The following is a 15,751-nucleotide window of genomic DNA, read 5'->3' as shown; positions in this document are numbered from 1 at the left end:
TAAATTAAAACTAATTCACCATTCACTGCTAACTTCCTCAACCACAGATACCGTAATCGTCTGAGTCTCAGATCCACAGCTGCCATTACAGCCCCAGGCATCAGTGTGTGAGCACCAGACAACACTCACAAGGAGTAATTATGCTTTCACAGACTGTTGTACCACGTCTTCCTTTCATTGTCTGTTTTATTACTCACAAATGAAAGAAGTAACTGTGGTTTAGCACACAAAAAAGTCTTGAATTTACCCAGTGTGACGTAATGTCTACCAGCGAGAGATAATAGTCTGAGGTTTTTCTTTCTGAATGCATGTGAGCAGTGATCGAAGATATAAGTGAACACTTTCTATAGAACAGAGATGAAAAACAGACATCCAATCAAGTGTTTTTGTAAACAAAGAAGTATCTAAAGACTTCGCAAAACATCTCAATAAGGAACATTTTTTTTTATTTGTGGCTGCTACCACATTTCTGGCTGAAGATACAGTTCATAAAAAGCTGCCTGCTAACCGACGCTAAGCTTAAACACGAAAAGTGTATTTCTAGTTCTTGGCTTTTTGTTTTTATTCAAAGGCCAATTCTCCCTAAAGGATAAAAAAGTGATTTGAAGTGAGGTTCTGCAATGGTATTAAAAGTTTCATTACCTGTTGTAGAAGTTGGCCTTTGGCTTTTGGAAATTAAGCACAATGAGCCCAAAATGATTAAACCCTTGGCAGGTTTAGGTTAAAGCGATCTTTTAGTTTTGTCAACATGTTTCTTCTAGAAATTAACATTTATAGGTACCTGGGTGCATAGTAAATTCTCTAAATATCTACATGCTCCCTCTAGCTCAAATCATAAAAAACAACAACATCAGCTACCATAACTATGCAGACGACACACAGCTCTACATCACCATGTCACCAGGTGACTATGAACCAGTTCAAGCACTGAGTAAATGCCTAGAAGAAATCAATGCATGGATGTGCCAAAATTTTCTTCAATTGAATAAAAACAAAACAGAAGTAATAATTTTTGGACCAATAGAGTAGAGATCAAAAGTTAACACACAGCTTCAGTCGCTTCAGCTAAAAACCACTGATCAGGCCCGAAATCTGGGAGTAGTGATGGACTCAGACCTGAACCTCCAAAAGCATTTAAAGAGAGTTACAAGGTCGGCTTTCTATCACCTGAAGAACATTTCTAGGATTAAAGGATTGATGTCTCAGCAGGATCTAGAAAAACTAATCCATGCGTTTATATTTAGTCGAATTGATTACTGCAACGGTGTTTTCACAGGTCTGCCTAAAAAGTGGGTCATACAGCTGCAGCTGATCCAGAGCGCTGCTGCCCGCGTCCTCACTAAGACTAAGAAAGTAGAGAACATAACCCCAGTTCTAAAGTCCTTACACTGGCTCCCTGTATCTCAGAGAATAGACTTTAAAATACTTCTGTTAGTCTATAAATCCCTGAATGGCTTAGCACCTAAATACATCACAGACTTGTTATCAGTGTATCAACCATCCAGACCACTCAGGTCTTCTGGCTCCAGCCTACTCTGCATACCTAGAACCAGAACTAAACATGGAGAAGCAGCATTTAGTTCCTATGCTCCAATTATCTGGAACAAACTTCCAGAAAACTGTAAAGATGTGGAAAACCTTAGTTCCTTTAAATCAAGATTAAAAACACATTTGTTTAAAATTGCCTTCAACTGTCCTAGTTAACTGAATCACCACTTTTTTGTTCTATTTTCTATCTATATTTTATTCCTACTTGCTTTTATTCTGTTTTATTTTGCTATATTTTAATCATGTAAAGCACTTTGCATTGTCTTTGTACTGAATTGTGCTATATAAATAAATTTGCCTTGCCTTTGCCTAAACAATATGCATAAATACTGCTGTTTACAGTTAGTGAATCTAATGGTGCTAGTTGCTGACATTAGAAGCTAAGCATAACTTACAGTCGGCTCCCGAATCATTTAGTCTTTGTTTTAAAACATTAAAACACTGTTTTACAGCAGCCGCTCTCTCAAACAGATTTTGTCACATTGCCTCTTCGTCGAATATAATTAAATAGAAACTGCTAAACCTAAATAATCAAGCTCTGTCATACATCAGAGCTCTGATTACCCCGTATGTTCCTAACAGAGCACTTCGCTCTCAGACTGCAGGTCTGCTGGTGGTTCCTAGAGTCTCTAAAAGTAGAATGGGAGGCAGATCCTTTAGCTATCAGGCTCCTCTCCTGTGGAACCAACTCCCAGTTTTGGTCTGTGAGGCAGACACCCTGTCTACTTTTAAGACCAGGCTTAAAACCTTAATTTTTGACAAAGCTTTTACTTAGAGTGGCTTAAGTTACCTTTTTTATTTGTATATCTTTGTATTTTTACTATCTTGTTTTTTTATTTATTTATTCAAATCTCCTTCTTCTCCAAGAAAGGAAAACAAAGTACAAACACCAATAGAACCCGGTTTGCTTACTGACTTAAGGGACACTCTCTAATTCAGCGGTGTTCAAAGTCAGCCATCAAGGGTTGCTATCCTGCATGTTTTAGACATTTCATGACACCGCAACCATATAAATGGGTCACTGGCATGTTCCTGCAAAGGTTGATTACATGCTGAGGAGCTAATTAATCTATTTGAATCAGCTGTGATTGGATGAAAACACATCTAAAATATTTGGGAAGGTGTCCTGTGGACTAAAGTCTATGGTGTTCGACCTTAGAGAAGAGGCTAAAGGGCAGATATTGAAATTTACAATTGAAATGTAATCAACCACAAAATGTACAGTTTCAACCACTTATAATTTATTTAGAAAATATATAGGTTGACTGATAGGTTAAAAACTGCAAAAAGAGAAAAATCTCCCCAAAACAAACAAACAAAAAACAGGTATACATGACTTCTGGAGATACATTTTCTTGTAGAAATCAGTTCTTCTTAATGTTGCTGCTCTAGGGGCTCGCTGATGTAACGACCACTTAATTGTTGCTCAGGAGGCGAAGACTTATGTCTGATGGCAGCCCTCGTTCAACCAGTTTGTTTTTAATCTAAGGGAGAAAACACATGGTGGTAACATGTTCTATGACACATTTTCTTTTTTAATGACTCTGCTTCAAAACAATTTCAGTTATTTCCCAGCTGGCATGAGCAGCCCATGCCAGCTGGGTTGGCATCAAGATCCAAAGATACTAAAAAGGTTTAGAGGAGGAGCACACTAGATGTTTTACAGGAAAATCGGCTAAATCTGTTACGCCGAAACTGAGTCCTTATCCTTTCTTTCAAAGTCAAGAAGGTTACCTACCAGATTAATGATGGTATCATAATCATTGTCCAGTGAAAGTGTGGTAGAGATTTTCATGTTCAGAGCAATAACATACTCTAGAAACAGAGAGAATCAATGTTATGATCTGGGCCAGAATACTTCAAAGTAATAGAATACAGTGTATTTATGACAGACTCTGCAAACCTCTACTTCTGTCCTACTTACGCGGTCCAGTAGCAGATGCATTTAGGGTTGTAAAGTATGGCAATAATGTTGCATTGACAGCTGGGGTCATGGTGGTGGGTCTAGATGTAACATTTAGGGTCGGTGATGTAGTGAAATTTATTAATGCCGTTGTAGTCGGTACAGTTGGAGGCACAACTATAGGTGGTTGTGTGATTGGGGCTGTGGACAGATCCAGAGAAACCTCAGCAATGCAGAAAACCACTGATGGACTTTAAAACATGAGCAGCGATAGAGAACTTCACTCACTGTTTCCAACCGTCACAATAACACACCGCAGGTCAGAGTGATACAAAGTGCCGAAGACACTGTGGGAAAATATAACAAAAGCTTTAATATTAATAGATTGTTGTAAAAAAAGAAATTAAAGTCTAATTGTGATTTCTAGAAACAAAGTAGATTTGTTTGAAATATGCAGCAATACATAATTTGCAGGGACAGTTCCAATGGTCAGAAGCTGCTGTCTAAGGCTACAATCACACTGCAGCCTGAAGTGACCCAATTCCGATTTTTTTGCCCATATGTGATCTGGATCTGATCTTTTCATGACAGTCTGAACAACACAGATCGGATTTTTTCAAATGCGACCTAGGTCGCCTGGATATGTGGTCCTGAATACGATACGTATCTGATCTTTTCAAATGCGACCTGTGTCTGTACGGCCGGGTCGCATTTATCCGACCTACACGTCATTGATAATTGACAAACGTCACTAACGGTGGACCTGGCTATGCCAAAGAGGTTGGCTATTGTGCGGTAACAAGCACCTGTTGCACGTCCGTTCAGCCCCACGGCAACGCATTTACTCACCACTTTGGCCGAAGATGTGTGTTTTTACGTGAGAGCGCTAAAGAGATCCGTTCAGACGCACATAAAGGTTGCCTTTGTCATTCCAAAATTATAAATGAAGTCTGTTTCAGTAAAGCCGCTCACGTCGCTAAAATTTGGCTCTTTTCCTTTTCGATCTTAAAAAGATTGCGTTGGTAAAGTGCTGCCTCTGGTTGGAGAATAACGTAAAGAACGCAAGATATGCTGCAGCATTACGATTTCACAAAAAAATCGGAATTGAGCATTAAGGAACACCTGCAGTGTGAATGTAGCCTAATACTGGACATACCACGTCTTTATTAAAACAGACTGATAAAACATTTGTAGCATCAGTTGGTATTAAGTAACGTGAATTTATTCATAATAATTCCTCTATTATCTATAAAGTGGATGTCTTTAAGCGTCCACTTTATAGATAAAGTAACGATTACTTTTCTGGTAAATGTGCAGATGGATCCTTGTCCATGGATCCTTTGTTTCTACATTTTATTCCTACTTGCTTTTATTCCTTTCTTTCTCCTGTATTTTAATCATGTAAAGCACTTTGCATTGTCTCTGTACTGAAATGCGCTATATAAATAAATTTGCCTTGCCTTGCAACTTTTGCTGTCAAAACAGATTTATTTTGCTTGAATGGCACAAACCAGAGGTCTAACTCTAACACTCTTCAGTGTGGAAGCTGTTACTAAGTGAAAAAGATTCAAGACTTTACCCCTCTTTTGAACCGCCTTTGTTCAAGTGTTGAAGTCAAGGCAAGCCCTGCTGCAATGGACAGCATGCATATACCGCTCTGCTTTGGTTTGGGTGTTCTGTCTTGGGATGTGCCAGTCTTTGTCTGAGAGTGTTGTCAGGTTAGAAAGTCACTGGCTGGTTGTATTTTGACAAGATTCTCCTGTTTTTCTCAGAAACCCCAGTCACGTATGGAATGTCAGTGTTTTATGTCATTCTTCTACCGCTACTTCTTGGATTTAGATTTTGACCCAAGTGTCATCCGCATATCTGAACCAGTGAGTTGATGGTGTTCCCTTGTAAATACTGAGTGCCCTGTATTTACGTACAGTATTGGCCATACTGGGAGAAACTGGGGAGCCCATGGCAAACCCGTGTTTCTGTCTGTAAAAGTTGTCACTATACTTGAAATATGTAGTACAGATACACCGGTCCAACAGGTCAGGTTTTCTTTCAGCATTCTGTTCAGCCATATCTTGTCCGTGTTAACTGGCTCTGATGTAGGGAGGCAGGTAAAAAAAAAATATATCATCAAAAGAAACAAGGTACCAGTGTCAGGTGTTAGATGCAGGAAAGGAAATCTGAAGACTTCTGAATAAGATGTGGGTTGTTTCCAATCGGTCTCACCAGAATCAGTTACATAAATAAAGAAAATTACAGAGGTGTTGGATGGGCAGGTCATTTATTTGCTTCTGGCCTAAAACGCTCCAGGGAAGATGGGTCTCCTTGTGGTTAAAACCAGAAGTGCCCAGTCTCCAGGTTGCTCAACTGGGAGTCTCCAGAAATATAGACTCCTGGATCGGTGATTAAACATATTCATAAAAACTAAGCAAAAGTCAAGTTGCCTTTAATTTGAGCCTGCTGTGGTTGCCATGACTCGAACCATTGAGGATATGCACAGGCTTGCAGCCCCATTGCTCTGGTAATATGCTCTTGACACTACAGCTTACATGTGTTGTGTATTGTGGAACACGCTATGGTTGGAAATATTCCCAATGCAACCTGTAGGAAATCTCAGCTTCCAGATAAGGATCTAAGGTATGTTTTCTGAAGAATTCACATAGCATAGCGACTGCTGATCAGTTAGTGATGCTAACTGTGCTAGTTATGATTAGATGCTAGCTCGGCTTAGGATCAACTCCAGAAACGTTTAGTCTTTGTTCAAAATGAATAAAACATTGTTTTACACCAGCCACACTTTCAAACCGATGCTGTGATGTCACCTCTGCTTTGAATATATAATTAATTAGAAACCACTAAAGCTTAAAGCAAAGGAATGCTGGAAAGTGTTTAGAAATCCAGTGACAAGAAAGCAGCTGCAAAACTCTGCAGTGATACATATCTGATGTATTCATTAGAAAAAACAATGACCTTGTTTGGACGACGAAACAGACGGGGTGGCTCTGTCCTTCCTCACTTGCAGACGGCGTCCACGTCAGAGAGAAGTTACCCGATCCTGATGAACCATTGAGGATTATATTGTAAGGCCCACTGTACAGGAGGCCGGTGATGCTTTTAACAAACACAACAAACAGATTTGTTAGGAGATAAGTTAGGAGTGTCACATGTTTCTCTTGCATTTTTGCTAACGTTCCTGCATCTATGTTGGAGCTATGTGAACTAACAGATACGACCAAATTCCTGCCTGTGAGTAAAACCTGTCAAACAGGACAGCAGTGTGGCATTCACAGCATGCATTGTCATTCCCATAAACTATAAGCTGAAGATTTGGAGAGAAAAAAAGCCAAAATAGGTCAAAGATTTAGAGGCAGCTTTCAGGTTTCTGCATGGATGCATTTAGTGACACATGCTTTTATTCATTTGGGTAAATATGTTTAGTAGATTTTCAAGTCTGTGCAAAAGCAAGAAATAAACCACAGTTTGCTTATGTTATAAATCACATGCTGCTGCTAAAGTTAGAGGAGGAGATGTTAGGGAAAGTATACGCAAGTAAAAGAGAAATTCCTGATTACTATAGAAAAGTTTATTCTCATGAAAGTGACTTCTCATGTTTATTCCGTTGAAATATTACACCAATACAAGAAGTATGATCTTGATTTTAAACTTTGTTAATTAGTGAACCTCTCAAAATGTTTTTCTGTCACTTACTTAGACAGAGTGGCCTCCGCTCTGATGCTGATTTCCAGAGCCTGACCGGCAGGAGTGTAGAGCTGAGCTCTGTTGCTGGGAGTTGGAGACAGGAATCTGGGCAGATAGAGACCTTCAGTGCAGGATGGTACCGTAGGACCCACTAAAGAATTGAAGGACAGTAGAAAACTGAATGCGTGAGAAAAAGGAAGCTTTCCTTGATTAGAAGTTGTCGCTGTCTGTGGCTGTAAAACAAGTATGGGATCGTACCTTTCAAAACAAACTGTAAAGGTATCTTGCTAATGGCATCGCTAGGAGTTTTCACCTCCTGTGAACCGTCAGTTTCAGTCAAAGTGATGTTCTGTGTGGGAAAGTCCTCCATCACCAACTGGACCGCGTACGCAATCAGAGTTTGGTTGGTATTACTGCTGTTGGTCGGGCTGAATGACAGAGAACAAGACTGGAAGAGATAAAAACATTAGAAAAAAAAAACAAAATATTATCATTACAATATAAATATTAACATGAATTTATTCTTTCCAAAATACTACGGTGTAATACCAAGGTTTAAACATGTGGCATAATCCCTGAACATTTGATACACACATAATCCTAACATTTTTATTCATTTTTCAATTGGAAGCAGTAAAATAGGTCACCTATAAAAAAAAAGGTTCAAACATGGTTGTGGAAGTGTGAATGGCTGCTATTCATTGAGGGAACCATGGATGTGGAGATTTTCTGACGCAGAGCATCGACCCAGTGGCAGGGCAGCATTCCAACATGAAAACTAACCCAAACACACATCAGATATAAACGCTGCCTTAGGAAACCGACGGGAAACTGAAGCTGGGAGGCAAACTGCTGTGAAGTTTGTGGGGGATCCTCAAACAGAAGTTGAAGAAGCACAAGGTCTCTATAGCACCCATCATCTCCATGATGTCTTCACGGGGGAGTGGAAGAGGACTCCAGTGGCAACCTGTCACACTTTAGTGAACTAAGTGCCCAAGAGACTCAAGGCGGTGCTGGAAAAATACTGGTGGCCACACAAAATATTGACATACATTCTCACTTGAGGATGTACTCACTTTTGTTGGCAGCAGTCTAGACATTAATGGCTGTGTTTTTTTAAGTGGACAGCAAATCTACGCTGTAATACCAGCTGTACACTGATTACATGTGCTTGTATCAAAATGTCATATCTTCAGCCTTGTCCCATGAAAATATATATTTACAAAAAATGACCTTTGAAACAGCATCATCATAGATTGATAAAATTCACTCCAACGTTCTCACTTACGGATGAGAGGCTGAGGACAGACGGGGGTGTGCACGGGTTACACTCTGACTCTGATGTGTTTCCATATCTGCATTTAACTTCGTCTCCGTTCGGGTCGAAGGCCAGTAAATTTATGGTTTTGGGACAATTTGAAGGTATTCTGGGAGAGCAAAAACATCCATATCAATATCAACAGTTAAGTTTGACTGTGATTCAGTGGGTAGAGCAGCTGTCTTGCAACCCTAAAACTCTGAAAGTAACTCTTGCTTCCTACCGCTATGTGTTGATATGCCTCTGAGCCAGGCACTTAACCCCAAGTAACCCACCAATATGCGTCAGACTGATTGACTGTGGCTCGAGTAAAAAGGCTCTGAAAGTTTAAGATGTAATCCCGCTATTTTGCCCATGCCAAGCCAAAGTTCTAACTAAAGGATCTGTAGAGGGGCCTAAAGATTAGGGTGCTGGCAAAGAGCCCTTCCAAGCTCAATGGTGCTCATTGCAGAAGATAAATGGTGAGGGATGTCATGCAAAAAAATCCTGTCAGCAATTATAAGAAGCATATGATTGCTGTGATGCCAGTAAATGCTCTTTTTAATTGGTACTTGAGAAAAATATTAGTAATTTTCAACATGCGTGTTTGGTCAAATGTAAAAGGAATAAAAGAAAACGTTCCCCTTGTGCATTGTCATGTTATCATCTGGGATGGGTGTCCCATGTATTCACTTTAATGTATATTTCCTGAGTTTAATGAAGTACCCGTCAGTCATGTGTCCTACCTCAGAGCTGGGAGAATGGTCGTCTGTGGGGATGTGTTGGGTTTTTCAATGTCGGACCGGTTCCTCAATTCAACGGCAGTCACAGCTCTCCAGCTTATAATGTCATTTTGTATGTTGGATATCCAGTCTCCACCAGCCAACCTGCAATGGGTGTTATTGGAAAAGGATTCAGATGTGAAAACTCCCCAACCAACCAACCAACACTGACACACCACCAAAGCGATCATGCTGAACAGTGTTGCAGGCAGCCTAACGTATAACGCAGCTTCTCCAGACCCTTTCACTTGAACCTGCTCTGATCTGGGAGAAGAACAGGGCGCTGGTGCTGAAGCTGAACCAATTCTTGTGTTCTCTGGTTAACGCCAGTCGAGCTCCACGCTGCCAGGCAGTGATCACAGAGCCCACTAGAGGACGCTGGGCCCTCATCATGACGTTTCTAATGGTTTGGTCAGAGACATTCATGCCAGCAGCCCACCGGAGGTCACTCTGTAGGGCTCTGGCAGTACTCATCCTGTTCCTCCTGGCAAAAAGCTCCAGATACTGGTCCTGCTCATGGGTTAAGGGCCCTGAGAGTAACTGTCTATCTCCTGGTACCTCCTCCATGATCTTGAGACGGTCACAGCAAACCTTTTGGCAACGGCATGTTTAAACCTGGTGGATTTGCACTGCCTGTGCAACCTCCGTAAGGTCCAGGTATTGCCTTGTGCTACCAGTAGTGACACTGAGGCAAAACTACTGAAATGGAGTCAAAAAAGCCCAAGATGGGAAAATGTTTGAGGCCTCCATCTGCAAAACCATTCCTGTTTTTGGGGTCGTCTCATTGCTGCAATTAAAATGTTCCTTTAATTTTTCAAGCAGTGTGTATTTATATATGCATATCCAGTTTAAGTGAATTTTTAGGCCTGATCACTAAACCTTAAATAATTGGTGTGGAGGACTCACACAGTCTGAAATCCAGTGTTGTTGGGGAGCAGATGAGTTATTGCTCCTTCCCTCTGACACCATTCTCCGCTCACTTCGTCAACAACAGATAATGCAAGGGTCTGGGTCTGTGTTCCACAGTTTCCACCACACTGCCATGTATCAGAATCATTGCACGAGACAAAATTCAGCTTGTAGCGAAGGATCACCTGTGGATTTAAAGGGAGGAGATTTGAAGTACAATGAAATACTTAAAGCCAGACACAACCATTCTCAAAGAACATTATCTTACTGAGACAGAGCCGTCCGCATGAGTCTCCTCTGGATAGTAGGTCATCATGGTGCCAAGAAAATGAGTGGCTCGTGAACCTCTGACCACCAGCAGCAGCAGAGGCACCAAGGAGAGCAGCATGGTGAGGCAGTCAGAGTCTCTTCACAAACACTGCGAGAAAACAGAGACGAGGAACATTTATACTCAGCCTCCCCTGACTCCATCACATATCATCTCATCAGAGATTTACTGATTCGTGGTGGAATGTTGTCAAACATGTGGTCTATCACAAAAAAATGAAAAAAGAAGATGCACCATAAAGTCCCCTGGTATGAGGATATGTCTGTGAGATAAAGATCCCATTAGATCCCTGTGCAGGAGAAACCAAAGGACACCATTTATGACACACATGTAAAGGATCTTTCTCCCTCAAGTAAACTGCATCAAGTATTTTTAAAAACGTACAAGCATTGCCTCTGACTTAAAAAAAAGACGACTGCAATGAAGAATGCCCGTCATGTATTTGGAGATGTGTTTTAACTAAAATTCCTCTGATCTACACCCTGTAAAAAAATAAATTTTGGCAGAACTCAATATTTTGAGGCAAGACACTTGAGGAATAGAGTTTAGTACTTCAACTCAACCATCCGTTTTGCGTTTGAGTTAGCTTCTTTTTATTCAGCTCTTATTCTGACTGGAGAAAATTGTCATCTGTATTATAGTCCTGCCCTTTTTGTTTCAGGGACATTACAGTCTGTGTTTTGAACCAACAACCTTTGCAGCCTCTGTAAGAAGGAAATGTCCTGCGCTCTAACCACAATGCTGCTCTCTGACAGTTATAAACCCTGACCTCTAGTGACTCAAGTATGAGATGTAATAACTTTACACTCATATTAGAAATAAATTGGAACCTTTAATGTCATTGCACAGAAAGTGCAACAAAATGTTGTTTTGCAACATCTCTTTAGCAGCAATTCTTATTGTTAAAATTAAAGAATAAAAGTACAATCAGCCTCTAACTCAAAAGACAGCTCCAAAAGTTGGGGTTCCCGCATTTCATAACAAAAGCACAAAAGTTAGCAGAACTTTGCACAGTTGAAATTACCTAAAACCTAAGGGTATGAGCACTGACAAATTAACAATGGTAAACATTACAACTACCTTGGCTTTCTTTGTTGACTTCAACTATTGTCCCTATATGTTGCACTTAGTTTTTCAACTTTTCAGAAAAAAACTTTTGCCCAACAAAAAGGATTTTTATTTTTTAATTTTTTTACAGTGCAGGTTGGTGTCATTCTATTTAGATTCAGGGAAGGCAGAGCAGGCAGCTGTAGGGAGGTTTGTAATGACACTGCTTAAAATTAGCTGTTTGCTAAGCCAACCTATTTTGACACAAGTCATTCTGAGGTGCATTTCTTTCTGCATGGATGATTGTATTCATCATTGTTTTAGAAACAAACCTACTTCTTCTTTCTAATGTGGTTAAGGAAAAACTTCCTTTGGACAATAAAAAAACGTTGAAAAGCTTCTTTAACCACATATGTTTTGTCCCTAATTTTAACAATGTATTTTTTTTTATTGACTTAAATATGCAAAGCAATGGTGGAAAGGAGTTGACAGGCGTTTCTAGATCAAATTCACCAGAGGGCAGGGTGGGGCAAGGGTTTTCCCACTGGGGCACAGAACAAAAGAATGAAACAAAATAAAAGAAAAGAAAACAGACAAACTAAAAGACAGTCCAATATTTTGTCGCTAAACATTAATTGAGCCAAAGAGTTCAATTAATGTTAACCTGCAGCTCCAGAGTTGTGGCTCTGGAGCTGCAGGTTGCAGACCCCTGATCTAGCAAGTGAAAACTGATCCTATCTCAATATGGCTGAAACTAAAAGTGCAACAGCTTAAATCTTAAATCATCGTTCATGTAAAATTGGAAAGCTAAAAAAATATTATTGGTCCATCAGTTACAGTTTCTCAAATGCATATCATATCTGGAGCCCATAATCATTATAAGAAATGTATTCAGTATGATGTCTTCAGTACAAGAGTGAAGACTGGGGCACTGGCCCCTGTTGGCCCCCGTCTAGAACCGCTCATGCAGGCAGCATTAAACGTCACAAGAAGCATTTTTCCCCCCACATTAATTAGATTGCAGTCTCATTATCATCCAATAAGGATCAGTGGTTGTCTGTGGTACCCAGTACTCAGTATGCAGATGTTTGCATCCTAAGTAACGGCACCGGGAGATAAACTACACAACTTTAACAGTTTTCACAGTCTTTGAAGAGAATTTAAGCTCACTGGTTTCAGCAGATTTTATTTTAGGACTGAAAAACCTGAGGATTGCATACTTAGGTGGACCTGCTGAGGGAGTTTGAGGTTGCTGAGGTTTTGTTGAACCAACTAAAACATATCAAACTCACTTGATGTCTTGCCACACATTATGGTGATGGGGTAGGTTCTAATAAGGAAAACCATGTAGGCCAGTGATGCCCAAACTTTCTGCACCATGGGCTAAAATCAGCAATTATTATATTGTGATTTTTTTACCTGGTCTGCAATAAAGTAAACGTAATATTTTAACGACTTGGTCCTCCATAGCTTTGCCCCTCCTGTGTAGACATGAGATCCACGGAAAAGAGACTGTCTCTCCTGTGAGAGGAAGATGTGAGGGGGGGGGGGGGATCATAAATACATGATTACTTCTTTAAGTAAATAAATAAAGGAATGATAATTTAAGATATACATGTATTTTTAAAATACTTATTTTGTTTATTTCATTGAGATAATCATTTATTTGATTGAATTTATTAATAACAGTACTTATTTATGTATTTAATTTTCAATGAAACGGCTCTCTATACATTACACCCATGTGTTGCACTTGATTAAATACTGTATGAATTTTTAAAGAAAGCTCTTGTTGTTTTGCTGGGAATAGACTAAAAACATATTCTAGAACAGCAAAATAGAAAACATTCGATCCAACTCCATATGAAACTGTAAACAACTGTTATTAAGGCAAACCTCTTTTACTCTGAGTGTTGGGTCATGACACATTGTGTGAGTTTGATATGTTTTAGTTGGTTCAACAAGACCTGTAGCCATTAATCCCTCAGCAGGCCCAGTTGATAAGTAAATGATCCTCAGGTTTTTCAGTCCTGAAACAAAAGCAGTGAGCTTCAACTCTTCATAATCTGCGCAGACTGTAAAAGTTGAGAAGTTTATCCCCAGGTACCAATACTCAGGATGCAAGTGTCTGCATCCTGAGTATTGGTACCACCCCTAGTGGATGATCACGAGACTGTGATCTAATTACTGGGGGGGACATGCTTTTCCTGAAAAGAAAAGAAAACCTGCACAAACGGATGATTAACAAAATCCTCCATGCAAAAAGAAATGAGTCTCAGAAAGACGTGTCAAACAATATCTAATATTTAAACAATATCTTTAGGCACAATGCTACCTGCAGTCTCCTCCTCTGTCTTCCCTGTGTTTAAACACAATGAGACCAATTAAACCTGTGGAGTAGAACAAAATGAGGCAAAAGCCATTTCCAAAAACATGATTCTTTATTCTTCACTACAGTGTTTTGTTCTGTTAAGTCAGAGGTACTGCTTGTATGTTTTCAAAAATCCTTAATGTAGTTTACTTATTTGGAGAAAAATCCTTTACGTCTGTTCCTCTGCCTAGTGAGTTTTCCTTAAATAGCTCTGATCTTTATCTCACAGTTAAAAGAAACATCCTCATACCAGGTGACTTTCTTGTTCCTTTGTGTTAAACCACATGTTTAACAACATTCCTTCGTGAGTCAGTAAATGAAAGAAGAGATGATGGCAGGATGGAGGAAGGAAGGAGGAGGAGGAAGAGTATAAATGTTCCTCGTCTCTGTTTTCTCGCAGTGTTTGTGAAGAGACTCTGACTGCTTCACCATGCTGCTCTCCTTGGTTCCGCTGCTGCTGATGATGGTCAGAGGTTCACAGGCCAGTCATTTTCTTGGCACCATGATGACCTACTATCCAGAGGAGACTCATGCGGACGGCTCGGTCTCAGTAAGATAAGGTTATTTGTCAATGGTTATGTCTGGCTTTAAGTATTTGACTGTAATTAGAATCTCCTCCCTTTAAATCCACAGGTGATCCTTCGCTACAAGCTGAATTTTGTCTCGTGCACACATTCTGATACATGGCAGTGTGGTGGAAACTGTGGAACACAGACCCAGACCCTTGCATTATCTGTTGTTGACGAAGTGAGCGGTGAATGGTGTCAGAGAGAAGGAGCAATAACTCATCTGCTCCCCAACAACACTGGATTTGAGACTGTGTGAGTCCTCCACACTAATTACATAAGCTTTAAACTGTAACCGACAGGTGACCAAAGCTGAAGAAACAGGTTCACTAAAGGGACCGCGAGAGTCCACAGATGTGTTTTCTCTTTTCATTTTTGACATATTTTCAATGTTTTAGCATTTGACCAGGATCAGTGTCTCTGCTGGTAGCAGGATGCAATAAACTGTCATTAGTTATCAAGATGAAATCCTTGGATCCATTGTGAGATATTCCCTGGTGCAGTGAGCCCTGGGTTCCTCCTGGTCCATGGTAACATGACAAGAGTAGTTCTTGGAGGATGGAGTAATTGATACCACTGACTGACCTCCATGCTCCCCTGACCTAAACCCAGGCTGTCCAAGAACTTAGCAATGTCCTGCCCTGGAGCCGGGAGAAGATTCCCCTGGACACTATCCGTCTTCTCATAAGGAGCATACCACAACATTGTCAGGCATTCATACGGACGTGGGGCTGAACAAACTACTGAGGACCATCTGGAGTTGCTGCAATGACATTTTAGTAAACTGGACCACCCTCCTGCCTCAGTTACTTTGGATTAAGCCGTCTGTTTGTTGATAGTTTTGATTTTCATTAAATGATCCTCCAAACATCCTCCTTTTGTTCCTGACATATTATCCATTCCATATCAGTATGGATAACCAACAGGACAGCACAGTTGTTTTTGTGCTGTATTTATCACTCACTGTTTCACATCTTAATCTTTCCCAATAACACCCATTGCAGGTTGGCTGGTGGAGACTGGATATCTGACATACAAAATGGGATTGTAAGCTGGAGAGCTGTGACCGACGTTGAATTGAGAAACCGGTCCGACAATGGAAAACCCAACACATCCCCACAGACCACCATCCTCCCTGCTCTGAGGTAGGATACATGGCTGATCAGTACTTCATTAAACTCAGGAAATGATTATGAATGTGCATAGGAAGACAGATATCTCTAAAGTTAACACAACAGTCTACAAGGGTAACATTTTCACCTTATGCTTACATTTGACCTAGCATAGCATGTTGAAAATGATCG

At 40.3% G+C, this 15,751-nt stretch overlaps 2 protein-coding genes across 2 annotated transcripts in view; one reads left to right on the top strand and one right to left on the bottom strand.

Moving 5' to 3' along the window:
- Positions 1–2,826: 2,826 nt before the first annotated feature.
- Positions 2,827–10,540, bottom strand: LOC118565758. The gene is made up of 11 exons (XM_036146713.1): positions 10,404–10,540; positions 10,133–10,320; positions 9,191–9,331; positions 8,436–8,574; positions 7,406–7,595; positions 7,157–7,298; positions 6,419–6,559; positions 3,740–3,798; positions 3,473–3,652; positions 3,287–3,363; positions 2,827–3,032 (listed from the first exon to the last, which is right to left on the bottom strand). Exons 1-11 carry the CDS (start codon positions 10,521–10,523, stop codon positions 2,964–2,966), a joined length of 1,446 nt encoding a protein of 481 aa, XP_036002606.1. The 5' UTR covers positions 10,524–10,540; the 3' UTR covers positions 2,827–2,963.
- A 3,771-nt stretch (positions 10,541–14,311) lies between these two features.
- The window catches only part of LOC118565757, an 11,080-nt gene continuing 9,640 nt past the window's right edge, over positions 14,312–15,751 (top strand). The window contains exons 1-3 of the mRNA XM_036146710.1: positions 14,312–14,431; positions 14,515–14,702; positions 15,452–15,592. Of these exons, the coding sequence (XP_036002603.1) occupies positions 14,312–14,431; positions 14,515–14,702; positions 15,452–15,592 (449 nt within the window). The remainder of the gene's footprint in view (positions 14,432–14,514; positions 14,703–15,451; positions 15,593–15,751) is intronic.

This window comes from Fundulus heteroclitus, chromosome 14 (genome assembly GCF_011125445.2).
Source record: "Fundulus heteroclitus isolate FHET01 chromosome 14, MU-UCD_Fhet_4.1, whole genome shotgun sequence".
Taxonomy (NCBI): Eukaryota; Metazoa; Chordata; class Actinopteri; order Cyprinodontiformes; family Fundulidae; genus Fundulus; species Fundulus heteroclitus.
This window is presented reverse-complemented; position numbering and strand designations above follow the sequence as displayed.